This window comes from Erinaceus europaeus, chromosome 14 (assembly GCF_950295315.1).
Source record: "Erinaceus europaeus chromosome 14, mEriEur2.1, whole genome shotgun sequence".
NCBI classification, from domain to species: domain Eukaryota; kingdom Metazoa; phylum Chordata; class Mammalia; order Eulipotyphla; family Erinaceidae; genus Erinaceus; species Erinaceus europaeus.
The window spans coordinates 26,379,421-26,404,687 of record NC_080175.1 but is presented as its reverse complement, the minus strand read 5'-3'; the positions used below and the strand labels follow the sequence as shown (position 1 = coordinate 26,404,687).

General features: G+C 43.6%; 1 protein-coding gene across 10 annotated transcripts in view; it reads left to right on the top strand.

Moving 5' to 3' along the window:
* GBF1 (golgi brefeldin A resistant guanine nucleotide exchange factor 1) overlaps nucleotides 1-25,267 on the top strand; it is a 183,975-nt gene that overhangs the window by 134,650 nt on the left and 24,058 nt on the right. For 6 of the 10 annotated variants that reach the window (XM_060171430.1, XM_060171428.1, XM_060171425.1 and 3 more), the window contains 11 exons: nucleotides 5,792-5,923; nucleotides 11,234-11,352; nucleotides 11,904-12,012; nucleotides 12,512-12,572; nucleotides 15,024-15,078; nucleotides 20,422-20,569; nucleotides 21,517-21,740; nucleotides 22,477-22,645; nucleotides 23,524-23,735; nucleotides 24,049-24,147; nucleotides 24,848-25,042. In XM_060171430.1, the coding sequence (XP_060027413.1) occupies nucleotides 11,263-11,352; nucleotides 11,904-12,012; nucleotides 12,512-12,572; nucleotides 15,024-15,078; nucleotides 20,422-20,569; nucleotides 21,517-21,740; nucleotides 22,477-22,645; nucleotides 23,524-23,735; nucleotides 24,049-24,147; nucleotides 24,848-25,042 (1,362 nt within the window). In that variant the 5' untranslated portion in view covers nucleotides 5,792-5,923; nucleotides 11,234-11,262. Of the gene's footprint in view, nucleotides 1-5,791; nucleotides 5,924-11,210; nucleotides 11,353-11,903; nucleotides 12,013-12,511; nucleotides 12,573-15,023; nucleotides 15,079-20,421; nucleotides 20,570-21,516; nucleotides 21,741-22,476; nucleotides 22,646-23,523; nucleotides 23,736-24,048; nucleotides 24,148-24,847; nucleotides 25,043-25,267 lie in introns of all 10 variants that reach the window. The other 4 variants (XM_007530831.3, XM_060171429.1, XM_007530846.3 and 1 more) reach the window with 2 other exon arrangements.

The window sequence follows — 25,267 nt, the reverse complement described above, 5'->3', positions numbered from 1 at the left end:
AATTTTAAAGCATTGAAAATGGGGAGTCAGGCGATAGTACAGCGGGTTAAGCGCAGGTTCAAGCCCCTGGCCCCCCACCTGCAGGGAAGCCGTTTCCTAAGTGGTGAAGCAAGTCTGCAAGTGTCTTTCTCTCCCCCGCTTTGTCTTCCCCTCTTTCCATTTCTCTGTCCTGTCCAACCATGACCACATCAATAACAACAACAATAATAACTACAGCAATAAAACAAGGGCAACAAAAGGAAATAAATAAGTAAATTTCAAGAAAAGAAAAAGTTTCATTTGTATAAAAAAAAGCATTGAAAATGGGAAATACTGGAGAGAACGTGGAAAAACTAGAACTCTCACTGCTGGTAGGACTGCTGTTGTTAAAATTCGGAGGCTCCAGCTGGCCGGGCTAGCTTCACAGGCGGGTAACAGAGACGACCAGAGACATACGGCTGGACAGGGAAGCTATATTTCTTTATTCAGGAACAACGATTCATAAACTAAACCAAACTAATCACCAAACAGAACTCTGCTGTCTCTTTGCGGCGGCGCAAGCACTCTCTCTTACTCTCGAACTCCGGAACCCTCTCCAACTCCGGAACTCTGGAACTCTGGAACTCTGGTGGGGTTCCTAGGGGCGGGGCCAAGCGGGCCCACGAAACTAACTGGACTGATCCAATTTTCTTGGCGGGGAAGAACTAGAACCCAATGTAAAGCATACAGCAATTCCCCCTTTTCTTTTTAACTAAATGACTACAGTATCAAGGGTGTGGGGTGAACAGAAACATATATCGTACAGGCATTTTTAAAAAAGAAACTGGCACAAACATGGAGAAACATGTAAGCAAGTAACAAGAACCAGTGTGCTGCCAAGGGAAGGCCTGAGGGGGCCATTTTTTTGCCTCTGTGGGCAAAACTTTATCATCTTAAAAAAAAAAAACATTTCTTGCCTCTGGGGGGGCGTACTTTCTTGCCTCTGGGGGGCGGGTAACGGCCTAGAGTCCCAAAGGCAGCTGGCTGCAATTTACTTACTATGAAACAAAACTTGTTATTAGTATATTTCTAATAGAGAAGGAATTTGAGACTTTTACATAGCAACAACGTCTTTTAACCTTTTGTTACACCCATTCAAGATGGAATCAGGAAAGGAAACCTCAGGCATGAGAATAATTAGCACAGCCATTGTGCGATCTACCATTTCTAATAGAGAAGGTAATGGAGAGTTTTACATATCAACAAGTTTATTTAACCTTTTGTTTAGACCAACTTAGTTAAAATATATTGCTTGTTAACTAATTTTTACCTCAGACTTTAAATGTAAGTTAATTTTATCTTTATGAGAATTACGTTGAAAACCTTTTTCATTTAACTTTGTCTAGTAAGAATTTAGCCTTAAAGTTACTGTTTACCAAACTTTAAACATACACATAAACATGGTCATTAATACACAAGGAGAGAAACCTTTGTTACGAAGACATGTCATTTTAAACATGAATTTAAATCTGTACTGTCTTTAGTTGTTGGGGGGGGTTTTCACCATCCGGAGGTGGCTTCCCGCACAGCTTCACTTCTAGGAATTGCAGGTTGCGATCTCTGCACAAATCTCTGTGTACTCCAGCTTGTCTGCCTTCAGACCGGACCGGCAGCTGGAGATCTCGTGTGCCCAGTTTCGGCAGGGAGCCCGGGGGTCTGGGAGGTCTGGGATCATTCCAGAATTCATAGCAAGAGGGCGGGCAGGCCAGCATTGTAAAAGGCGCAGGCCGAGGTGCCCAGGGGTGGCGACCATGATAGGCTGCCGCGGCCCTGCCCCATGGCCCTGCCATGTCTGCTGCCCTGCTCGCAGTGGCCGAGCAGCGTGGAGGGATCATGCGTCCAGTGCCCTGTGCCACATGGTGGAGAGCCGGCTCCCGTGGGCTGGCCTGCGTGCTGGCATTGGGCTCCTGCGTGGCGGCATCGGGCTCCTGCGTGTTGGCATCGGGCTCCTGCATGTTGGCATTGGGCTCCTGTGTGGAGGCATCGGACTCCTGCGTGCTGGCGTCAGCCTCCTGCAAGCTGCCGGGCTGCGGGGCTGCGGGCGTGGTGCACGGGGTTGTCTGGGCGCAGCCGGCTGGCTGGCTGTTTAACCAGGTGGAAACAGCAGCTCCGCACCTCGCCTCCCGCCCGCTGGCTATTCCCGCTGGCTGTTCTGAGTTCGCCCGAGCGAGTGGAAACCACAGAGTGGTCCAGAGATAAATGTTCCAGAAACAGCGAAACAGTCTCGTGAAGAAAGAGCAGAGGCCTTTGGAGATCTCTTCACAAGCAGAAGAGAAGGCCATAGTGCATTGGTAGCCAAATTGTCTTTACTTATCTGAGAGATGCGCAGGTCAGCCCCACGTTGGGCGCCATTTGTTGTTAAAATTCGGAGGCTCCAGCTGGCCGGGCTAGCTTCACGGGCGGGTAACAGAGACGACCAGAGACATACGGCTGGGCAGGGAAGCTGTATTTCTTTATTCAGGAACAACGATTCATAAACTAAACCAAACTAATCACCAAACAGAACTCTACTGTCTCTTTGCGGCGGCGCAAGCACTCTCTCTTACTCTCGAACTCTGGAACCCTCTCCAACTCCGGAACTCTGGAACTCTGGAACTCTAGCGGGGTTCCTAGGGGCGGGGCCAAGCGGGCCCACGAAACTAACTGGACTGATCCAATTTTCTTGGCGGGGGAGAACTAGAACCCAATGTAAAGCATACAACAGACTGCAACGGGCGTTCCTTATAACTGAGCCTCCAGGGTTATTGCCTCAGCACCATGAATCCACTGCTCCTGGAGGTCATTTTTCCCCCTTTTGTTGCCCTTGTTGTGGTTATTATTATTGTTGTTGTTGATGTCGTTGGATAGGACAGAGAGAAATGGAGAGAGGAGGGGAAGACAGAGGGGGAGAGAAAGATAAGACACCTGTAGACCAGCTTCACCACCTGTGAAGCAACTTCCCTGTAGGTGGGGAGCCGGGGGCATGAACCGGTATTCTTACAGGGGTCCTTGCGCTTTGCACCATGTGCGCTTAACCCACTGTGCTACTGCCGAACCCCCACGCTTACACTTCCTACAGCTAGCCTTTGACCCAGAAATCCCATGCCTGGGTGTTTATCCTAGAGATAGGAAAACCAAATGTAGCCCCTAACTAGAGAAACCTGATGTTCTTCTAACTAGTGAATGGATAACCAATCCATTACTGTATTGTGGTGCATACATGCAATAGAATACTACTGAACAATAAGAGTAAGCAAACGACAAATCTGTGCTACAGTTTAGAAGACTGTCAAAACTAATCTCAAATGGCTGTATGATTCCACTTAGTGATCTTGATGAAACTATGGGGCTAGAGAACAGACTGACAGGAGTTCAGAGCAGAAAGAGATTGTGATTATAAAAGGATAATAGAGTTTTATTGTTTGATGAAACTATTTTGTAATCAGATCCTCCATGGCTATAAGAATCTATATATGCATTAAAATTCATAGAGCATTATATCAAAAAAAGAATCACTTAAAAAAATAATAAGGCCAAATGCACATGGGCTTAGAAATATCAAACTATAGCTATCACTTTGTCCTATAGTCATTCATCATAAAGGGAGACACAAAGCAAATATAGTTATAGCAACTGAATAAGAAAGAGCTCAGAAAATCATCACTGTCCCAGACAGATCTCAGTTGAAGAACTTTTTTTCTCTTACAGATCTTTTCATCTCAAGTATGCCAAACATGACCATTATTCTAAATGATAAAGAAAATTATATGTCACACATTTGTGTTTCTAAAGCAGCATGGCTAATTTTCTTTCTTTTTTTTTTTAAGTATTTTAGTTTTTGCAAATATATATTTCAACCCTTTACCACCTCACACACAAATGTTTTTCTCTAGATTTTTTTTCCCCCTGTAAATTGTGTATTTCTTGGTAGGGGTGATGGGGACTGAGAAGCAGGTTTTATACAGCTGATGTGATCACTATAAGACAAGCTTGGAAAATGCTAAACAATCTGCCAATTAATTAAAGCATTAATCTGAGGAGCAGCCGGCAGGAATGTTTACCCAGCGAGGGGTGGGAGGAATTGAGTAGGAAGCTCCCTGTATTTGCATGAAAAAGAAGCTTAGGAACTCTAGCTTCCTTTTGTCTCTAAGGGCTGGCAACCTTGATCTTGTCCCCAAATCTTTCCCTCCTATTCAGGAAATCTTTTAGGGAATTAATCTATGGAATATAAAAGCACACTGAGCTGTAGCAAAACAAATTAAACTAAAGCCAGAAGATAACTCATTTTATAGGGTATGTGCCTTGCCATGCTCATGGCCTGAGTTCAAGCCCCATGGAAGTGCCATGGTACCTGGGTAAGATCCAGTGCTGCCTCTTCTTCTCTGTGTCTCTCTATCTGAAAAGAGCATGGAAAAGTTGACCCAGGAGCCATGAAATCATTGTTTATGTGTGAGGGTCCTGCTCAAAAAAAAAAAAAAACAAAAACCCAAAACCAGGGTAGGGAACAAGTTCAGTGTAACTTTTTAATTTTTTATTAATTTTAATTTTTTTTTTTTGCCTCCAGGATTATAACTGGGACTCGGTGCCTATACTACAAATCCACTGCTCCTGGAGGCCACTTTTTCCCCTTTTGTTGCCCTTGTTGTTATTGCTATTATTGTTGTTGGATAGGACAGAGAGAAGTCGAGAGAAGAGGGGAAGACAGAGAGAGGGAGAGAAAGAAAGACACCTACAGACCTGCTTCACTATTTGTGAAGTGACCCCCCTGCAGGTGGGGAGCTGGGGCTGGAACCTGGATCCTTGTGCAGGTCCTTGGGCTTCGCAACATACACTTAAACCAGTGCGATACTGCCCGGCCCCCAACTTTTTAAGATTTATTTACTTATTTATGAGAATGAGTGCAGTGGATTCAGAGCATCACTCTAGCACATGTGTTGCTGAAAATTAAACTCTCTCATGTTTGAAGGTCTAATGCTTTTGTCCATTGTACCAACAACGTGGCACAGATTTATTTATTTATTTATGGATGAAGGGTGGGAGAAGAACCAGAACTTCACTTTAGCACATATGATGCTGGCAGTTAGACTCAGAACTTCAATCTTGAGAGTCCAATACTTTATCTACTGTACTACCTCCTGAGCTGATAGTTTGCAAGGGTAGGGGTGGGGGAGGAAAATATATGTATTTCATATGAGATAATTTGACATGAGAGATAGAAGCCAGAGAGCACCACTCCAGTAAAGGCAGCATCAGAGACTGAATCCAGAGCCTCAGACATACAATTACTGTGCTTTACCAGTTGAGCTATTTCTCAGGCAGCCAGCAATGTAGCTTATTAGACTTGAGACAAAACTTTCTAGTTCAAGACTATGTGTTGGTAATTAAATTTAAGTAGTGATTTTTGCAAATTTGATACACACACACACTCACACACTATCAGGTAAACTATCTCCTAACTCCCCAAGAATTATTAACATTTTTAATTGTAGTAAATATTTTAATATAAATTGTACCATCTTTATCCCTTTTATTGTTGATGTTAAAGCATACATATAATGTGATTTTTAAAAGCAGAATAATTTTTTAGAGCTACATACCAAAACTTTTGTTATAGATAAGATGATATAGAGGATTTGATTTAAGGTGATCCAGATAGAAGAAGGTTGACTTAACAGTTAAACTCTCTAACTTAATAACAGACAAAATAGCCCTTTTTTTAGGCTTAACTTTTCATTAAATGGTATCTTTTCATTCATTTTTGTTTGTTTGTTTGTTTGTTTGTTTTCTCTTATAGAACTCTCAGAAATTGAGCCCAATGTATTCCTTCGACCATTTCTGGAAGTTATTCGCTCTGAAGATACCACTGGTCCAATCACTGGACTTGCACTCACCTCTGTCAACAAGTTCCTGTCCTATGCGCTCATAGGTAAGAGTTTGTGCTTATTTGATAACCATTGCACTTCATTTACTGCTTCCTAGGAGAGTCAGAAAACGAGCTGATATTAGAAAGACTTTACTAGCCATCTATTGGATAGTTGGAAAAGTCATGATGTGTTCTTTATGTTTCCCTTCCTTCCTTCCTTCCTTCCTTCCTTCCTTCCTTCCTTTCTTTCTTTTTTTTTTTTTTTTTTTTTGCCTCCTGGGTTATCGCTAGGGCTCAGTGCCTGCACTATGAATTTACTGCTCCTGGTAGCCATTTTTTGCATTTTTTTTTTAATTGGAGAGGACAGAGAGAAATTGAGAGGGGAGGGAAAGATAGAGAAGGAAAGAGAAAGAGAGGGAGTCGGGGCGGTAGCACAGCAGGTTAAGCGCACATGGGGTAAAGTGCAAGGACCTGCATAAGGATCCCATTTTTTGAGTCCCTGGCTCCCCACCTGCAGGGGAGTCGCTTCACAAGTGGTGAAGCAGGTCTGCAGGTGTCTGTCTTTCTCTCCCCCCTCTCTGTCTTCCCTTCCTCTCTCCATTTCTCTCTGTCCCATCCAACAACTAAGGACATCAATTACAACAACAATAGAAAACAACAACAAGGGCAACAAAAGGGAAAATAAATTTTTAAAAAGTTTTTTAAAGTGCTAATTGGCAACACTTCTTTAAAAAATGAAAATTGGGAGCTGGGCGGTAGCATAGCAGGTTAAGTGCACATGGCGCCAAATGCAAGGACCCGAGTAAGGTTCCAGGTTCGAGCCCTAGGCTCCCCACCTGCAGGGGCATCATTTCACAATCGGTGAAGCAGGTCTGCAAGTGTCTTTCTTTCCCCCTCTCTGTCTTCCCCTCCTCTCTCCATTTCTCTCTGTTCTATCCAACAACAATGACATCAATAATAACTACAACAAAAACAAGGGCAACAAAAGAGAATAAATATTTAAAAAATAGAAAGGCTTTAAAAAAATAAAATTAAAAGAAAGAAGGAAAGAAAGAAAGAAAGAAAGAAAGAAAGAAAGAAAGAAAGAAAGAAAGAAAGAGACATCTGCAGACCTGCTTCACTGGGGGCTCAGCCCCGAATCCTTGTGCTTAGTATATGTGCGCTCAACTGGGTACACCACTGCCTGGCCCCCTTTTCTGTTTTTCTATGCAAAAATATGTCATGACTTTTCCAACAATCCAGTATTTTCTTGTTGAAGAGAAATAGGCTATTGGTTATACATCTTGCTAATTGACTCAAGTTGTACAGAGTGAGAAATGAGAAGCCTGAGACTCTGGTTTCTTTGTGCTTTGAAGAAAACTAAGGCCATGGTGCCCTTGGAGGTTTAATTTGTGTTGCATAGTTTTAAAAGTTATTTTTAAAATATGTATGCTTATTGTAAGAAGCTAAAGAATTAAAAAAAAAAAATCAGGCATAGAGAGACAGCATAATAGTCATGCAAAGAGACTCTCATGCCTGAGGCTCCGAAGTCTCAGGTTCAATCCCCCGCACCACCATAAACCAGAGCTGTGCAGTGCTGTGGTATTTCTTTCTGTGTCTTTCTTTCTCTGCATCTCTCTCAAAAATAAAATAAACACAACACATTAAAAAAAAAAAAAACTAGGTCGTGTGCATGGCAAAGCAGCATATTACATGAGTGAGCCATCTTTCTGGCCCTCCAGTAGTAATGGATTAGTTTGCATTTCCCCACCTTGTCAACAACACTATCTTACCAGTATTCTTTATTTGTGCAGACTTAGTAGGTAAAAACTTGTATGTTGGTTTTTTTTTTTTCATTATGGGCTGAACTGAATTTCCTCTCCTTTGCTTATTAGTTTTAACCAGAGTTGATCATCTATGGTTTATGGTGAATTGAACCTAGGACCTCAGAGCCTCAGGCATGAAAGTCTTTTTACATAGCCATTTTGCCATCTCCCGAGCCCCTTTGTTGCACGCGCACACCTGTGTGTGTGTGTGTATGTGTGTGTGTGTGTGTGTATCTGTCTGTCTGTCTCTCTCTCTCTCCAGGGTTATCACTGGCGCTCAGTGCCTGCACTACAAATCTAGTCCTCCTGGTGGCCATTTTTTTCCTTTTTGTTGTTACTGTTGCTGCTGTTGTTGTTGGATAGGACAGAGAGAAATTGAGAGAGGAGGAGAAAGAGACAGGCACCTGCAGACCTGCTCCACCACTTGTGAAGCATCCCCCTTGCAGGTGGGGAGCCTGGGGCTTGAACCAGGATCCTTGTGCCCATCCCCCCACTTCACACTATGTGTACTTAACCCAATGTGCCATCGCTTGGCCCCCTGCCTATTTTTTTTATTCAGTGTTTTCCCAGTCAATTTTTAGGGACTCCTTGTATAGTGAGATATTAACCTATTGCTTGTCACAGTATTACAAATATTTTCTGCCAATCTAGTCCAATATTTTACTCAGCATTGTTTATCTGTGAAAATGCTTTTGACATCTTTTTTGGATTCCTCTTTATTTTATCTTGTGATTCAGAATTCTGAATTCCTTTCTCCCTATTGCCAACCCATGTGCAAGGGTAAGAAAACAGACAACTGTCTTTGTTTCTAAGTAGGGAGACAAGAGAAGGAGCTCAGGCTGCAGCTAACCAAATGGGGAAGTGGTCTTGAGCTTAAGGCAAGAAACGCCTATGTATTCTCTAGAACATTGGATTGCTTAGCTGAAATATTCAGAATCCTGAGTAGAAATCTGGGAGCCAGCTAGCTTCTGAATAGCTGCTTCAGGCATCTCATTCCTATCAATAACTTCATACTGTCCTTAAGCAAAAACCAGGTCCAGCCACTTCCATCCTTGCCCGGAGCACCACCTGCAGGTTCTCTCTCTTCACAGTCTCCAACAGCTGCTCTCTGTGCCTTTTCTCTCTACTCTCCTCGTAGTTGCTCTCTCCCCTTCCTGGACTTGGCAGACAAGCTGGTCATTAGAGACCTCTGGCCAGCTGGGTATTGGAGTTTCCTGTAGTGGGAAAGGAGAATGCTGGAGGTGGTGATTGCAGTGGGCATGAGAAAAGGAACAGGAAGGAGTGTATGAAAGCCAGGAGGCCAAGGAGAATAGCTTGGCAGGTTTCCCTGCAGTCTGCTCCACAGTGGCCAGGAGAAGAGGACATTCCAAGAAAGGGGTCTGCTAACTGTGCCCAAGTCAAACAACCTTTTTGTTTAGGATCCCTTCAAGAAGAAACTACCCCTAAATCCTCATTCCTGTGACCTAAAGTTCTAGAATTATTTAGGGCCCACTCCAAGGACCAACCTTTTTTGTTCAGACCCCCACAGCTGCCAAACCAGAATTTGTGCCACTGATTGATTGACTTTTTGGCAGCCCCATCTAGAATTCTGAAGATCTTTCATTCTTACCTGCCCTTCAGAAAATGTACTTTGCTACTTCATCCAAGTTCAGAGGATAAGAGCTACAAAATGATAGATGGAGATTAAACTATTTTAAAAGGTAGATAACTGAAAGAGTGGAAGTAACTAGAAGCCTTGTAAAGTTGGAGCAAAGTCACCTATTCTCTGAGATCCCACACAACACTGAAAAAAACCTAGATTATCTGTGTTGTATAGGAGAAATATGGAAATTTGGTGACAGAAGGGGTGTGTATGTTTTCCATTCAAGAACAGGCCCAGGAAGTGGCACAGTGGGTAAAGCATAGGACTGTTAAACATGGGGCCCCAAATTTGATCCCTGTCATTGCATGTGTCAGAGTGATATTCTAGTTCTTTCTCCCTCTCTACTTAATGAATAAACAATTTAAAAAAAAAAATCTTTGCCTGAGAGATAGCGTAACTGTTATGCTTAGAAACTTTCATGTATGAGGCCCCCACGTCTCAGGTTCAATCCCCAGTGCCACTAAAAGCTACAAGTGAGGGGGTCGGGTGGTGGCGCAGTGGGTTAAGTGCATGTGGTGCAAAGCGCAGGGACCGGCGTAAGGAACCGGCGTAAGGATCCCGGTTTGAGCCCCTGGCTCCCCACCTGCAGGGGAGTCGCTTCACAGGTGGTGAAGCAGGTCTGCAGGTGTCTGTCTTTCTCTCCCCCTCTCTGTCTTCCCCTCCTCTCTCCATTTCTCTCTGTCCTATCCAACAACGAACAACATCAACAATGGCAATAATAATAACCACAAGGAGGCTACAACAAGGGCAACAAAGGGGGGAAAAATGGCCTGCAGGAGCGGTGGATTCATGGTGCAGGCACCAAGCCCAGCAATAACCCTGGAGGGAAAAAAAAAAAAAAAAAAGAAAAAGCTACAAGTGAGCATTGCTCTGGTTATAAAACTGTAAAATAAATAATACATGCCAAGCAATTCTGATAAACAATAAAGAGGACCAGGATCCTTATAGACCTTGATGGAACCCACTTCTTTGGCTGTTTCTTATGGGTATTCAGCACAGGAATTGAATCAGCATTTCCTCCTTGGCAGCACTGGTATTAGTTTCCAGCATGATGTTGGTTGTCAGCCTCTAGCTTTCCCCCTCTTTTTATTCACAATTGAAATTCTCTCTCCTTTCTATTAGTCCGATTAGTCAACCTCCACCACTGATGAGTCTCTTTTCTCTCCTAATGCCTATTTAATTAAGATGGTAAGAGAATTCTTGCTCTGTGTTCTATTGTTTTAACTAAGAATGAAGAAAGTAAGAAGAGGGCTGATTGGCTATGATACAGCACCCAAAAATAAGTATTGGCAGCAGTGACTTTTCATTTCTTCCCCACCCCCTTCGCTTACCTGTACCAGGAAACATAACTATACCAGGAACAAAGCTGTCCTATCAGAGAAGGTGTGACAAGAGAAAGCCCGCAACCTTGCTATTCAAAGTTTTGATATAGAAACTCAGATTTCCAGGCCCTCCTCTGAATGAATATACACCATTAATTCCTAAAGTATTGTTGCCTAACCAGTGGTGTTAACTTCAACTGAGGTCTTTTGTTAGAGACACAAATTAAGAGACTATCTACTAGGCCCACAAACTCAAAAAGTCTGGGAGTGGGCACAGGAGTTTGTATTTTTTTTTTTAATTTTTTATTTAAGAAAGGATTAGTGAACAAAAGCATAAGGTAGGAGGGGTACAACTTTTAACAAGTCCTCTGAGTGATTCTGCTATATGCTTAAATTTGAGAACCACCGTTTTACTCAGTGCAGTTTGTGCTGCACTGCCCGTCAAAGTCACGTATTGCCAGAAATCCTCAGGCAACTCAAGGAACCACAGTTATGAAACTGGAGAATAAAGAAGCAAAGTTTTGTCAAAGCACTCCCTAGACAGGATGTCTTGCCTTTTCTCTCCTCTCCACATCATTTAGTTTTTCCTTTTTCGCCGGAGCAGATCCCACTCATGAGGGCACAGCAGAGGGCATGGAGAACATGGCAGACGCTGTCACCCACGCCCGCTTTGTGGGCACGGACCCTGCCAGTGATGAGGTTGTCCTGATGAAAATCCTTCAGGTAAACGGAGGGAAGAGAAATTAGGCTATTGGGCAGGAGCTAGGGCTGCCGGCTCTACTTACTGAGTCTGCCTGGCTGCATGAATTGTGTTTTGACTCCACTGGGGCTTAGGGAGCTACTTTGTTTCCAAACATGCAGCTCTGGTACCCACAGTAAAAGCTTTCTCTAGGGAAAATAATTAAAAGCTTTAAATGAATTGATATCAAATACCGGAAGCCCTTAATTCACACATATCTCTGGCAGACCATGTGTGTGTTGTTGTCCATCTGTTGGGTTTTTTTGGCCAGGACTGAAATGAGTTCTGAACTATGTCAGGGTCATGAAGAATACAGACAAAAGCCCCAAGATAAATTCTTGGGAGAGCCTCCTACCAAATTGAAGCATGGTCTGTATTCCTGTGGCTCCACCCCCTGCCCTCCTCCACCTCCTACTTCCACAGATTAGGGGAGCAGGAGAGAGCTTCTCTCTCTTCACACAGTGAAGTGAGGAGGATGGCCCCTCTTCATCCAGTCTGCCTTGCTTACTACAGTATTTCCTCTTTCTTCTGGTAGGTACTGCGTACTCTGTTGCTGACCCCAGTGGGTGCCCACCTAACCAATGAATCTGTGTGTGAGATTATGCAGTCTTGCTTCCGGATCTGCTTCGAAATGAGACTTAGTGGTAAATTCTTAAATATTGAGTTTGTCACCATTCTTGATGCCAGTGTCTGTGAGTATGAATATAGGATGCAGTCTCTGAAGCCCAGAGAGATGGAAGACTCGGGCCTTCTATATTCCCAACTTTGCGGCACTGCAGCAATTTAGAAGTCTTAATACTTGACTATTTGCTGCACAGTTAGAATAGAAACCTTAACCCATTGTGCCAGTACAGGAGTTAGGATAGATCCACTGAGTTAGCCCAGAGACCAAATCTCTCTCTTGGGGTTTCTAGGATTGACAGCAAGCCAGCAAACCCTGAGAATACATCATCAAACCCTGACTCTGTTGTGCCATCTAGTGGGTCAGTGAAGTTACGGCTGCCAGTCTGAGCTGGAGCTGGTTTTAATAAGTTTGGCATAATCCTTGGTAAACAAGGTTTGGAGGGGAGTCTGCTCTGAGAAGCCTCCTGATAATAGCACAGCAAGTAATGACACCTGTGTTATTTGTTTTTGCCTGTGCAGAGTTATTGAGAAAATCCGCAGAGCACACTCTCGTAGACATGGTGCAGCTGCTCTTCACAAGGTAAACCTGCTGCTGTTTGCTTCAGCCTGGCTGCCCAGGCCTCTTGAGTCTGCCTGCCTCCACACAGCCACTTCAGGGACCTGGTCAACCCCACAGCCACATCAGAGGCCACTGGGATTATGGATGGGGGTAGTTCTCTGGGCCCAGGGTGACCAGGCTAGGGAGAAGGAGGAGGGAACTGACAGCCTCAGGGAGAGGCAGTGAGTTATTTAATCTAGGCTGACAGACTGAGTTCTGTTCCCCAAACTTGTGTCTGTTTCTGTGCAGATAGCAGCTGGGAGAAGAAACCCAGAGAGTAAACCAATCTCAAGAGAGCCTGGAACAGGTTGCTGAGCTCTCAGAGCTCAACCAGAGTCCTGTGAGCAAGGATTAAGGCTAGGGTGACCAATGATGATGTTTTGCTGGAACTATGCTGTGTACAAAGTTCTCCACATCCCCTGAAACACTTCAGTCTCAAGCAAACCAAGACTTTCTGTTGTTTACCCTAGTTAAGGCCCACAACTTTTGACCTCAAAGGCCTCTTCTTTTTCTTTTTTCTTTTGTTTATCTTTATTTACTTATTTGTTTATTAATGGAGAGAAATTGAGAAATATAGGGGAGATAGGAAAAGAGACAGAGAGACACCTGCAGCCCTACTTCACCACACGTGAAGCTTTCCCCCCACAGGGACCAGGGGCTTGAAGCTGAGTCCTTGAGCACTGTAATGTGTGTGCTTAATAGGTGTGCCAACTGCCTGGCCCCTGAAAGGCCTTTTCTTACTGCCTACTTTGAAAGGAGCTGAGGTGATCTTCCGTAAGGCGTATTGATAATAAGAGGTTAAGAATGGGGAGAGGGGCGTGTGAAACTATGTTATATGGGTAATCAATGTCCCTGTTATAAATCGTTTTATATATATATATATATTTAAATATTTATTCCCTTTTGTTACCCTTGTTTTTATTGTTGTTGTTATTATTGTTATTGATGTTGTCGTTGTTAGATAGGACAGAGAGAAATGGAGAGAGGAGGGGAAGACAGAGGGGTAGAGAAAGATAGACACCTGCAGACCTGCTTCACCGCCTGTGAAGCGACCCCCCTGCAGGTGGGGAGCCGGGGGCTCGAACCGGGATCCTTATGCTGGTCCTTGTGCTTTGCACCACCTGCGCTTAACCTGCTGCACTACCGCCCGACTCCCTTAAATATATTTTTATGGGGGCTAGATACATAATGGTTATACAAAGAGATTCCCTGGACCTGAAACTCCAAAGTCCCAGGTTCAATCCCCTACACCATCATACAACAGGGGTGAACAGTGCTCTGATTCAAAAAATTAATTAATTAATTGAAATATATATTATGAAAGGGGCCAAAGCACTGTTTTGCTGTTTTATTTTTGTCCTTGTTTTGTTATTGGTGGATACTTGGGTTTTTGTTTGTTTGTTTGTTTTTGTTTTGCTGTTTGTTTTTTTGCAGAGTGTAAACATTGTGAATATACATTTTCAGTGCTTTGGGATGACTTTTTCATTTAAATCCTTCAAAGAGAGACAGAGAGGGAGAAACAGCCAGCACCAGAACTTCTCTCATATCACTCATGGTGCTGTGATATTCCCATGTGATGCTGGGGCTCAAACCTGGGCCATGTGAGTTATCTCTTGGCTCCTTGTTTTGTTCAAGTGCAGTTCCAGGACCTAATGCATGCATGACCTACACTCTGTTATTGAACCACCTCCCCAGCCCACCTGCTTAATTTTGCTGTGAATTAAAAAATTTCTCTAAAAACGAAAGTCTGTTCAACAACAAAAAAAAACTCCCCTGAGATTTCATTTTTCTCAAATTCAGAAACAATAATCCTTATGCCTGCAAACTACATCTGCCCCTGGACCCTGCTGCAGAGTTTCTTACTCCTCAGGTTTAATTTGTCTGATTTCAGAGTTTCAGCCTGCCTTTTACTTCTCACCCTTTAACCAGTTTCCCGTGGGTTCACTCTCAGTAATATGTCCCAAGTGAACGCAAGCAAGAAGGGGTCCATTTAAGGGTGAAAAGAGCAAGAGCCTCCACACTACAAAGGCACTTATTCACCTTGCCCTGATGACAACCTCCTTTTTTCAGAATGTTTCCAGGTCATACATCCCCCCAATTACTATAACTCTTTCATGAAGCTCTAAAAGGGGGGAAAGTTAGTCTGCTTTTTTCCCCTAGCTTTTCTTCTTCTACTTCTCCTTTTTCTTTTTCTGTCTTCCTTCCAGAGTACTTACTGCATAGCACGTTGTGCTGGGGATTGAACCTAGGACCTCGGAGTCTCAGGCATGGAAGTCTTACATAACCATCATGCTGTCTCCCCAGCCCTCTCCCTAGCTTTTCCTAAGAGAAAGGGCTCGCTCTATCCCAGAACCTCTGTGGGCTGTTGCTGGCTTGGAGGGGGAGATTTGGTGTTATCCCTATTGACAGCTAATGGGATTCTCTATCTTATAGGTTACCTCAGTTTAAAGAAGAGCCCAAGAACTATATGGGGACCAACATGAAGAAGGTGTGACCTGCTTCTCATCCAAATCTTGTTCTCCCAATTTTACTGCTAGGAAGATTTTCCTGGATACTCTAGCTTTGGGGGAAAAAAAAACAAACATACTTTTACCTGGACAGGTCTGCTTGGAATCTAGAAATAACATTACTCCTTTAATAAGAAATATATTGTGGGGTCAGGTGGTAGCACACCCAGTAGAGCACACATGTTATCATGTGTGACAGCCCAGGTTTAAGCTCCATCTCCACAAGTGGTGAAGCAATGCTGCAGGTATCTCTCCTCTCTCTGGAGGTAGAATGACCTCTGTTAAAAGAATAATAATAATGGGGGCCAGGTGGTAATGCAGTGGGTTAAGCGCACATGGCACAAAGCGCCAGGATCAGCTTAAGGATCCCGGTTTGAGCCCTAGTCTCCCCACCTGCAGAGGGGTCACTACACAGGTGGCAAAGCAGGTCTGCAGGTGTCTATCTTTCTCTCCCCCTCTGTCTTCCCCTCCTCTCTCCATTTCTCTCTGTCCTGTCCAACAACAGCAGTGGCAGTAATAACAATAATAACAACAAGGGCAACAAAAATGGGGGGGATGGCCTCCAGGAGCAGTAGATTCATGGTGCAGGCACTGAGCTCCAGCAATAACCCTGGAGGCAAATAATAATAATACCACTGGTAATGGTGGAATCATACAGGTACCTAGCTCCAGCAGTACCTATCCTTCCCAGCCTTTTTTACCTATTTTTGTCAACCCTTTACATAAGCTAGTAAGCCAGTCCTTTACAGAAACTGGGTGAGTCCCATCAGGCTGTGCTAAAAAATGTACGTTGACAAAGGTGAAGGTCCTGCTACCCCTACCAGCCTTGTCTGCAGGTAGGAGGTCAAAAGAGGCTATGCCTCAAATCCCATCCTAATGTTGGATGAGATGGGGCTCCCTCTTGGGCTAGTGTCTATTAAAGTTGCTACAAGAATAATAGAAGAATGAGCTTTTTATAACTTCAGCAGAAGCACTGAACTTCACAGGACTCTGATGAGGGTTTTGTTTATACCCTTAAGTGGTTCTCCCCATAGAGATGACCCTTGGCTGTTTGTTGCATGCACCTGGCCTTCGCCTCTTTCCTGCCATCTGTCCCCATCCCTACTCTGTGCCCTGTTGGCATGTATCTGAGTTTATTTCACTGTGTTTAAATCGTTCATTTGCCTGTCTTTCACAGATTTCTTCATGTCTCCTCAACAAACTGGAGCTAAGTAGTGGGGAGCAGACCAAAGCCCTGAACCAGTTAGAGAGGGTACTGCTCTTTAAGAACCTCAAGGTCTCTTTCCCTTTCCCCCTTTTCCTCCGTTTTATGTGTTTAAATTTTTTTCAGTGTAACATCTGGGCTCCATTTCCATTGTGTAGAGCACAACTTACCCCTCCCTAGTAACACAGCATGGCTTTGGAAGAGTTGCGTGTGTTGTTAGCTTTGGAGTGCTGGGAATTCTCCTGGGGCATCTGGTTGCCTAGAAGCAGAAGGAAGCCTTAAACTGGTGATATATCATAATGGAGATAAAGATCCTGGGTCCTACTGACATCTTGTGGGGAGGTTTAATATGTACCATTTCTAGGGAAATTCTGAGAGGACTTCCAAGCTATACTGTTCCCTCCTGTATATCTCAGATTTGGCATAGAACTCTTAAGCATAGTTCTTGATTCTTAGCTGGATACCTGGAAGGAAATGATAATCCATCTACCTTTTTCTTGCTTGGCTAAAGGGGTGATTTCCAGATCTAGAATTTTAGATGGGTAGAAAAGGGCCAAGTACCAGGGTAGCAGGTATCTTAGGACACTGGGAATCTTAGGACTCTGTAAAGATGCCCTTTGTCCTTTAAAAATCAAGGTAAAATGGTGAGTTTAGGGGAAGGGTCCCAATCTAAAGATCTCTGTAATCACCATATTCCTGCTTTTAGGAAGAATGACAGGAGATACAGGCTTCTAGGCTATCTGTCACAAGAGATGCATGCTAGAAGTGTGGTTGTGGACATCCAAATCGTTGAAATTATAAAGAACAGTGTGTGTGTGTGTACATGCACACCTAGCTAAACAGTCCTTGGCAGTATTTGCATGTACTATCTTGTTTCATTTGTGTGCTTGCCTATTTTGCCATGATTACTAACCTAGGGACCTACCCTGTCTTTGTAAAGCTTATATTGTCCTTTGGAGATATGATTATGTAAATAAGGTAGAAAAATGTTCCAGGAGTCAGGTTGTAGCGCAGCGGGTTAAGCGCACATGGCGCAAAGCACAGGGACCAGTGTAAGGATCCCGGTTCGAGCCCCCGGTTTCCCACATGCAGGGAAGTTGCTTCACAAGCAGTGAAGCAGGTCTGCAGGTGTCTATCTTTCTCTTCCCCTCTCTGTCTTCCCTTCCTCTCTCCATTTCTCTCTGTCCTATCTAACAATGATGACAACAATAACTGCAACAATAAAACAACAAGGGCAACAAAAGGGAATAAGTAAATAAATAAATATTTAATTTAAAAAAAGTGTTCCATGAAAACCAACTGCCCACCTTTACTTTAGCATGTTAGGACAGAGAACACAGCTAAGTTTTTTAAGGACTGAAACTTTTGTAATAGCAGGCAGCCTCTTTGCCCAAAAGACTCCAACTAGGAGGCAAAGAATGTTTATTGAAGGTAGGGGTAGATAGTGTAATGGTTATGCAAACAGACTCTTGTGCCTGAGGCTGCAAGGTCCAAGGTCCCAGGTTCAGTCCCCCTGCACTACCATAAGCCATAGTTTATGCAGTACTCTGGTTAAAAAAAAAAAAAAAATTTCCATTGAAATGGTCAGGTTAGAGCTAGTTCTGCACAGGATATAGAAAAATACAGGAAGGCCTCCTCCTAGAATAGGACAGTTTCTTAGTGAGTGACTGGTTTCTCAGCAGAAATAGGACTACCTAGAATTTTAGAGATATTGTTGGGGGGGATGATTTCCACCTAGAGTTCATGAAATCAAGGACTGCCTAAAGAGAAGATATCTTACAAAATAGAATCTAGAGCTTAGTGATAGTTTAAACCAGGAGGTTCTTATTTTCCCTCATTGATTTCTTGGGCTTCTTGCCTATCTGTATATTTGACTCTTACCCCAGTGACTGATAAATATCTTGAAATTGACCCAGAGCAGCTACACTAGCTCTTAGAGAATGAATATCCTGGTTCCTACATAAGTACAGTTATCTGGGCACTTGAAGCTATTTATTTTTTTATTTATTTAACTCTCCATACTGACATTTTCAGAGAATCAGAGAGAGGGAGAAGGAGACTCCAAAGCACCGAAACTTCCTCCAGTGCAGTGGAAGACAGGCTCAAACCTGGGTTGCAGATACGGCAAAGCAGTACACTACCCAAGTGAACCATTTTGCTGGCCTGGTACTTGGAGCTTTATTCTAGGCAATAAGTGCAGGTATTTTGGACATGGAGGGAGAATAAATATAGAGTATTAATTAGGTCAGGTGAGAGACAGCTCAGCTCTTGCACTGCTCTCTTTTGTGGGTGAAACCATGGGTAGAGAAGGAAGAACTATTGGTTTCTAAATAAAGGGATCTTATCCACCCAGGGGACTCTACTCCTTCCTAGCCACTCTTAGCTTTACTATTACTTTGTGAACAGGGCCTGGATACTAAGTATATCTCATACTCTCTGGAACTTCAGGAAAAAAAAAAAAAGTTGGTCAAAGGTTCATCCCTTGTAGCTAAGGAGATAGTGGTCTCCCAGTTGATTTGTGAAGTTAAGGATGGAGAGTCATGTCAAACTGATGGTCTACTTCATAACCTAAATTCTAGAGGGCTTGAGAGAGCCTGAGTAAGGGGAACCCATCCACTGAATATCAGAAGGAATTTAATAGGCCAAGTATAATGAGGTATGGTTGGAAAGAGAAAGAGGAAAAGTACTTCTACTCCCTTTAGAATCCCTCTAATGATTCCTGGAAGAGAACTGTGATTGCACTCCAGCAATGGATCATCAATCTAGCAATAATTTAGTAGATTCTAGAGGTGTTGAGTTCAGATCCAGAGAAAGTATCAGCATCAAGAAACCAGCATGAACCTGTACATAGTAAATGAACTTAGGATAGAGAAAAATACACAAACACATTCTGTTATCAATTGATGGTAGATGACTTTTTTTTTTTTTTAAGGAAAGCTAAAAGAAAACTAGAGAATACAGCAAAAGAAGAAAATGGGATGGGGCTTAAGAAATCAATATTGTCACCACCTAAAAACAACCGCATCTAGAAGACCAACAGTGAAAAAGACAGACCCCATTTATACGCCGAAATAGGGAGTGTCAGAAAGTAGACCGCCAGTTTGACATGACCCTCCATCCTTAGCTTCGCAAATCAACTGGGAGACCACTACCTCCTTAGCTACAAGGGGTGAACCTTTGACCAGCTTTTTTTTTTTCTAGAAGTTCCAGAGAGTATGAGATATATTTAGTATCTAGGCCCTGTTTACAAAGTAATAGTAAAGCTGAGAGTGAGTAGAGTCCCCTGGGTGGCCTAGAACTATAAGTAGGAATCTTCTGTAGGTAGTTGAGAAGGAAAGCCCACAAGTCCAGGTCCAGTAGATCTGAAGCTCTAGGTAAAAGGGCCTCTGCCCTCACTCTTTTTGTAAGAGGTTTAGGCACCATCTCTAGGACTCAGAAAAGAAGAGGAATGACCCTATCAGTGACCAACCTTAAAGCAGAATATCGGGCAGGGGAGGTAGCATAGTGGTTGTGCAAAAAGACTTTCATGCTTGGGGCTCTGAAGTCTCAGGTTCAATTCCCAGCACCACCATAAATCAGAGCTGAGCAGTACTCTGGTAAATAAATTAAATATTAAAAAAAAAAAAGCAGAATATCAGGAGTCAGGCAGTAGCACAGTGGGTTAAGTGCAGGTGGCGCAAAGCGCAAGGACCAGCATAAGGATCCCAGTTTAAGCCCCCGGCTCCCCACCTTCAGGGGAGTCACTTTACAGGTGGTGAAGCAGGTCTGTAGGTGTCTTTCACTTCCCTCATCTGTCTTCCCCTCCTCTCCATTTCTCTCTGTCCTTTGCAACAATGATATCAGTAACAACAATAACTACAACAATAAAACAAGGGCAACAAAAGGGAATAAATAAATATTAAAAAAAAAAAAAAAGCAGAATATCACCTTCCATATAGAGGCTGCTAGGCTGACCTGTGGCAAGTATAGAAGCCAGCTTGGAGGGGTAGGAATGTGATCTGATGGTCCAGTGTTCTTTTGGTAATGGGCTATTTAATGGGACAATAGGACTAAAAGAAGGGAGGTTTTTAGGGATGACTTTAGTTTGAATACCAGAGCTAATGAGATATGGTATTTTCAGCTGAAAATGAGAGCAGGAGGCATGAGTGATTCATCCAAGTGGAAGAAACAGAAAAGATCTCCCCGGCCCCCACGCCATCTGGCCAAAGTCACACCAGGTTCTGAGCAGCCCACCTCCAATGGAGCCACCTTGTCCTCTAACCTCACTGGTAAGAACCCTGAGCTAGGGAGTCGGGTGGTAGCACAGCAGGTTTAAGCGCAGGTGGTACAAAGCACAAGGACCTGCAAAAGGATCCGGGTTCAAGCCCCTGGCTCCCCACCTACAGTGGGGTCGCTTCACAAGCAGTAAAGCAGGTCTGCAGGTGTCTATCTTTCTTTCCCCCTCTGTCCTATCCAACAACGACGACATCAACAACAACAATAATAACTACAACAATTAAAAAAAACAAGGGCAACAAAAGAGAATAAATAAATACTAAAAAAAAAAAAAAAAAAAGGGAGTCGGGTGGTAGTGCAGCAGGTTAAGCACATGTAGCGTGAAGCGCAAGGACCGGCATAAGGATTCCAGTTCGAGCCCCTGCTCCCCACCTGCAGGGGAGTTGCTTCACAAGCAGTGAAGCAGGTCTGCAGGTGTCTGTCTTTTTCTCCCCCTCTGTCTTCCTCTCCTCTCTCCATTTCTCTCTGTCCTAACCAATGACAGCAACAACAACAATAATAATAATAACCACAACAATGATAAAACAACAAGGGCAACAAAAGGGGAAAAAATGGCCTCCAGGAGCAGTGGATTCATGATGCAGGCATCGAGCCCCAGCAATAACCCTGGAGGAAAAAAAAAAGCCCTAAACTATTTCCTGCCTTAGAGTGGATGGAAGAAAACTTTCTTCATCTTCTAGGAATTTTGAAAATTGAAAACCAAGCTACTGAGGGGCTCCTTTCTGCCAAAAGCAAAATGGGAAAACTCTCCCATAAGATGAGACTTGTACCCTTTAGCAACTCTGCAGTGATATAAGGTTGTTTTTCTTGCAGAAGGACTCCGGCTGCTTCAGAAAGCAGAACATGCCAAGAGTAGTGTGGAATCTAGAGACCCTGGTACCATGGTGGGTGTGCGTTTTCCAGAGTCTCTTCTTCAAACCTTACTTACTTTGCTTGGCAGGTGGCATGCCCTTCATTGATGTGCCCACTCCCACCTCATCTGCAAGTTCAGAAGCTGCCTCAACTGTGATCGGCCCCTCCACAGACAGTGGCCTAGAGTTTTCCTCCCAGGCTACCTCCAAGGAGGATCTCACTGACCTGGAGCAACCTGGCTCTCCAGGGGACAGCATAGCTACAGAGCCTGGCAGCCGTGAACTAGTGGTTGCTGAGCAGCCTGACCCCCAGGTATGCCTCCAATTTCTAAACAGCTCTCATCAATCTTCCATTGTGGGAACTGTTTGGATTCTTTGGATCCTTTATTCAGGTCTTAGTGCAAATAACAGCTTGAGGGGGAAGAGTTATTCCTTGTTTCTTAGAATTAGACATGCTGCCTAGAAAATACATAGCATGGGGCCAGGCAGTGGTGCACCCAGTTAAGCACACACATCACAGGGTGAAAGGTGCCAAGTTCAAGCCCTTGGCCCCCACCTGCAGGGGAAATGCTTCACAAGGGTGAAGCAGGGCTGCAGGTGTCTCTCTGTCCCTCTCCCTCACTATCTCCCCCACCCCAATTTCTCTCTGTCTCTATCCAATAATAATAAATAATGTTCATTAAAAAAAAAAAAAGAAAGAAAATGCATAGCCTGACTCAGTGTGAGAGGATTTACCATGTTATATGTTCAGGTAGTGCATGACAAAAGTAAGGTAGCTAGCTAGTCACGGCTTTTTATGGGAAAAAATGTTCCAAATCCTAGACGCATGAGAACTTCTACTGTCTCCTGGGTTCTAGTCACTCAGTTTCCAAAAGATGTTTTCTGAGTCCTTCATCATATTCCTGCCCTGAGCTAGTGTGCATTGATTAATTGTCCTCTACATTTGCCATTCATTAGAGATATTTAGAAGACAAATAGTTCAGGAGAGAAAAATTCTAAGTTGCTCTTGCCTCATCCCTCTTCCAAACTTTATCTGCTTCTGGCCACAGCAGGAAGGGGCTGATGTGGAAAAGACCCAGTCAACATCTGTGGAATCCATTCCTGAAGTGTTAGAGGAGTGCACATCGCCTGCCGACCACTCTGACTCTGCCTCTGTCCATGACATGGATTATGTCAACCCCCGAGGTGTGCGCTTTACACAGTCTTCCCAGAAAGAAGGTAGGTATTCTCCACAGGTTCTGCTCATTCACCTCTGCCACCTTATCTGCTAAACTGCTTGAGATTAGACCCAGTCGTGGACCCATGGTATCTGCTGATCCAAGTTTTAGGCAGTTTTTCAATCAAGAAATGAATTTTGGGCCAGACATCTGTTGGCGGGGCGGGGCTGGGAAGTAGTGCACCTGGTAGAACTTACACATTACAGTGCGTAAGGACCCAGGTTCAAGCCCCCAGTCCCTAGATGCAGGGGGAAGCTTCATGAGTGATGAAACAGTATTGCAATTGTCTTTTTCCTCCTCTATTTTCCCCTTCCCTCTCAATTTCTGTTTCTATCCAAAATAAATAACTATAAATAATTTTTTAATGTAAATTCAGTGGAAATAGGAAGTGAGAGTGAAGAAGAGAAAGCTTGAGCTTTTAAAATACTAAATTCTAAATACTGAGTTCCTTCAACAAGTAAGACTTTCCCTTACCTCTCTAAAAAAACTTTTTAGGGAGTCGGGTGGAAGCGCAGCAGGTTAGCACACATGGCACAAAAGTATAAAAGGATCCCGGTTCTAGCCCCTGCCTCCTCATCTGCAGGGGAGTTGATTCACAGGCGGTGAAGCAGGTCTGCAGGTGTCTGTCTTTCTCTCTGCCTCTGTCTTCCCCTCCTCTCTCCGTTTCTCTCTGTCCTATCTAACAACATCAATAGAAACAACAACAATGAAAAAAAGGCAACAAAAGGGAAAATAAATATAAAAAAATACTAAAAAAAAAAAAACCCTTTTTAAATAATTGTTTAACTGCAATTGCTTTGCATATTACAAGGTAGGCTAGATGACGCTATCAAGCCAGTATTCCTAAGCAGTCTCAGTTCCCTCTTTGGCCTTCCCCAGGTACAGCTTTGGTTCCCTATGGCCTTCCCTGCATTCGAGAACTCTTCCGATTCCTCATCTCCCTCACCAGTCCACATGACCGCCACAACTCAGAAGTTATGATCCACATGGGACTGCATTTGTTGACTGTGGCTCTTGAGTCAGCCCCTGTAGCCCAATGCCAAACCCTGGTAGGCCTCATCAAGGATGAAATGTGCCGCCACTTGTTCCAGGTAGGACTCAATTGCTAGAGACTCAAAAGTTCCTGGCTGTTTGGGGATCTCTAAAGGTCAGCAGAGCACAGGGAAAAGTTGACTGATTCTAGAATGTGAGACCCAAGAAAAACCTCCCTCCCAGCTGACCGATAGTCATAGTCTGGCTCTCCAGGTTCTAGCAGCTAAAGAGAAATATAGGAGTGGCTAGATATAGTGTTTCATCAGAGCACAGGACCTCAATGGCAACTACACCCAGTTTGCTCTCCTGCTTTTCTCTTGGTTGAACCATAGTCAAGCTCAAACCTAATGGCATATCCTCTCTGATATCCAGTTACTCAACATAGAGCGACTAAATCTTTATGCCGCCTCCCTCCGGGTTTGCTTCCTACTATTTGAGAGCATGAGGGAGCACCTGAAGTTCCAACTGGAGGTGAGTTTCTCTGCCTTGGAAGAAGGGGGTGGAGGGAGGAAGATACAGGGCATCTTTGGGAATTCCCTATTATACTTCAGGAAGTAGAATTTAGGGCCTCCATGATTTGGTTCATTGATTGGCTGGCCTCTTTCATGGAGAAATTAGAAATGAGAAAAGTGTGGTATTACAGGGGATAAATCATTAAACTCTCAAGTATGAGGTCCCAAGTTCAATCCCTGGCAGCATGTGCACCAGAGTGATACTCTGGTTCTCTCTCTTACTCTCTCATTAATAAATAAACAAAACCTTTTTAGAAAATTATCTTGCTATAAAGTGGGAAAACCCAAATATGAGAACTGGTAGGTGACCTCACCATGAGTGGGAATAGCTTTTCTGCCAAGCATTTCCTCTGCACTACAAGCTGGCAAGTCAAGCTGGCTTTACCACTAAATTGCAAAAAGGAATTCTAAATAGGGCCAATTCAGGCGCATAAATACATTAGAAGGGGCAACTTGTTTTGGGTCAGTCATGATGCAGACAGTCTACCTTATCTACAGCAGGGAAGACAGAGAAGATATGGATGTATTTTGGGAGTAGAATAATTTTTCGATGTTTCTCACATGCATGCCTCCTAGCTGGGCTTTTGCTTCCTATTTAATGTTTTTCCTGTCTTAATTTTGTTTCTTGCTCTTGAATTTTATTCCCACAAAAATGCCAGATGTACATCAAAAAGCTCATGGAGATTATCACTGTGGAAAACCCTAAAATGCCTTATGAAATGAAGGAGATGGCGCTGGAGGCCATCGTGCAGCTCTGGCACATCCCTAGTTTTGTCACCGAACTCTACATCAACTATGACTGTGACTACTACTGTTCCAACCTCTTTGAAGATCTTACTAAGCTGCTGTCCAAGGTCCTGAGCACTATTACTACACATAGAAAGAAGGCTCTAAGGAAATCTAGTGGTAGCAAGGTGCTTTATACACTTGGGGAAGATAAAGTTTGGGGAAGAGAAAAGAGAAAGGCATTTTCTCAGGGTAATATAGACATTGTAGAAGGTTTCATGATTTTTTTGGCACAGGATCAGTTAAAATATAATATGTTCTAACCTCAAGTCTACTGGCTCTGTTTACTTTCC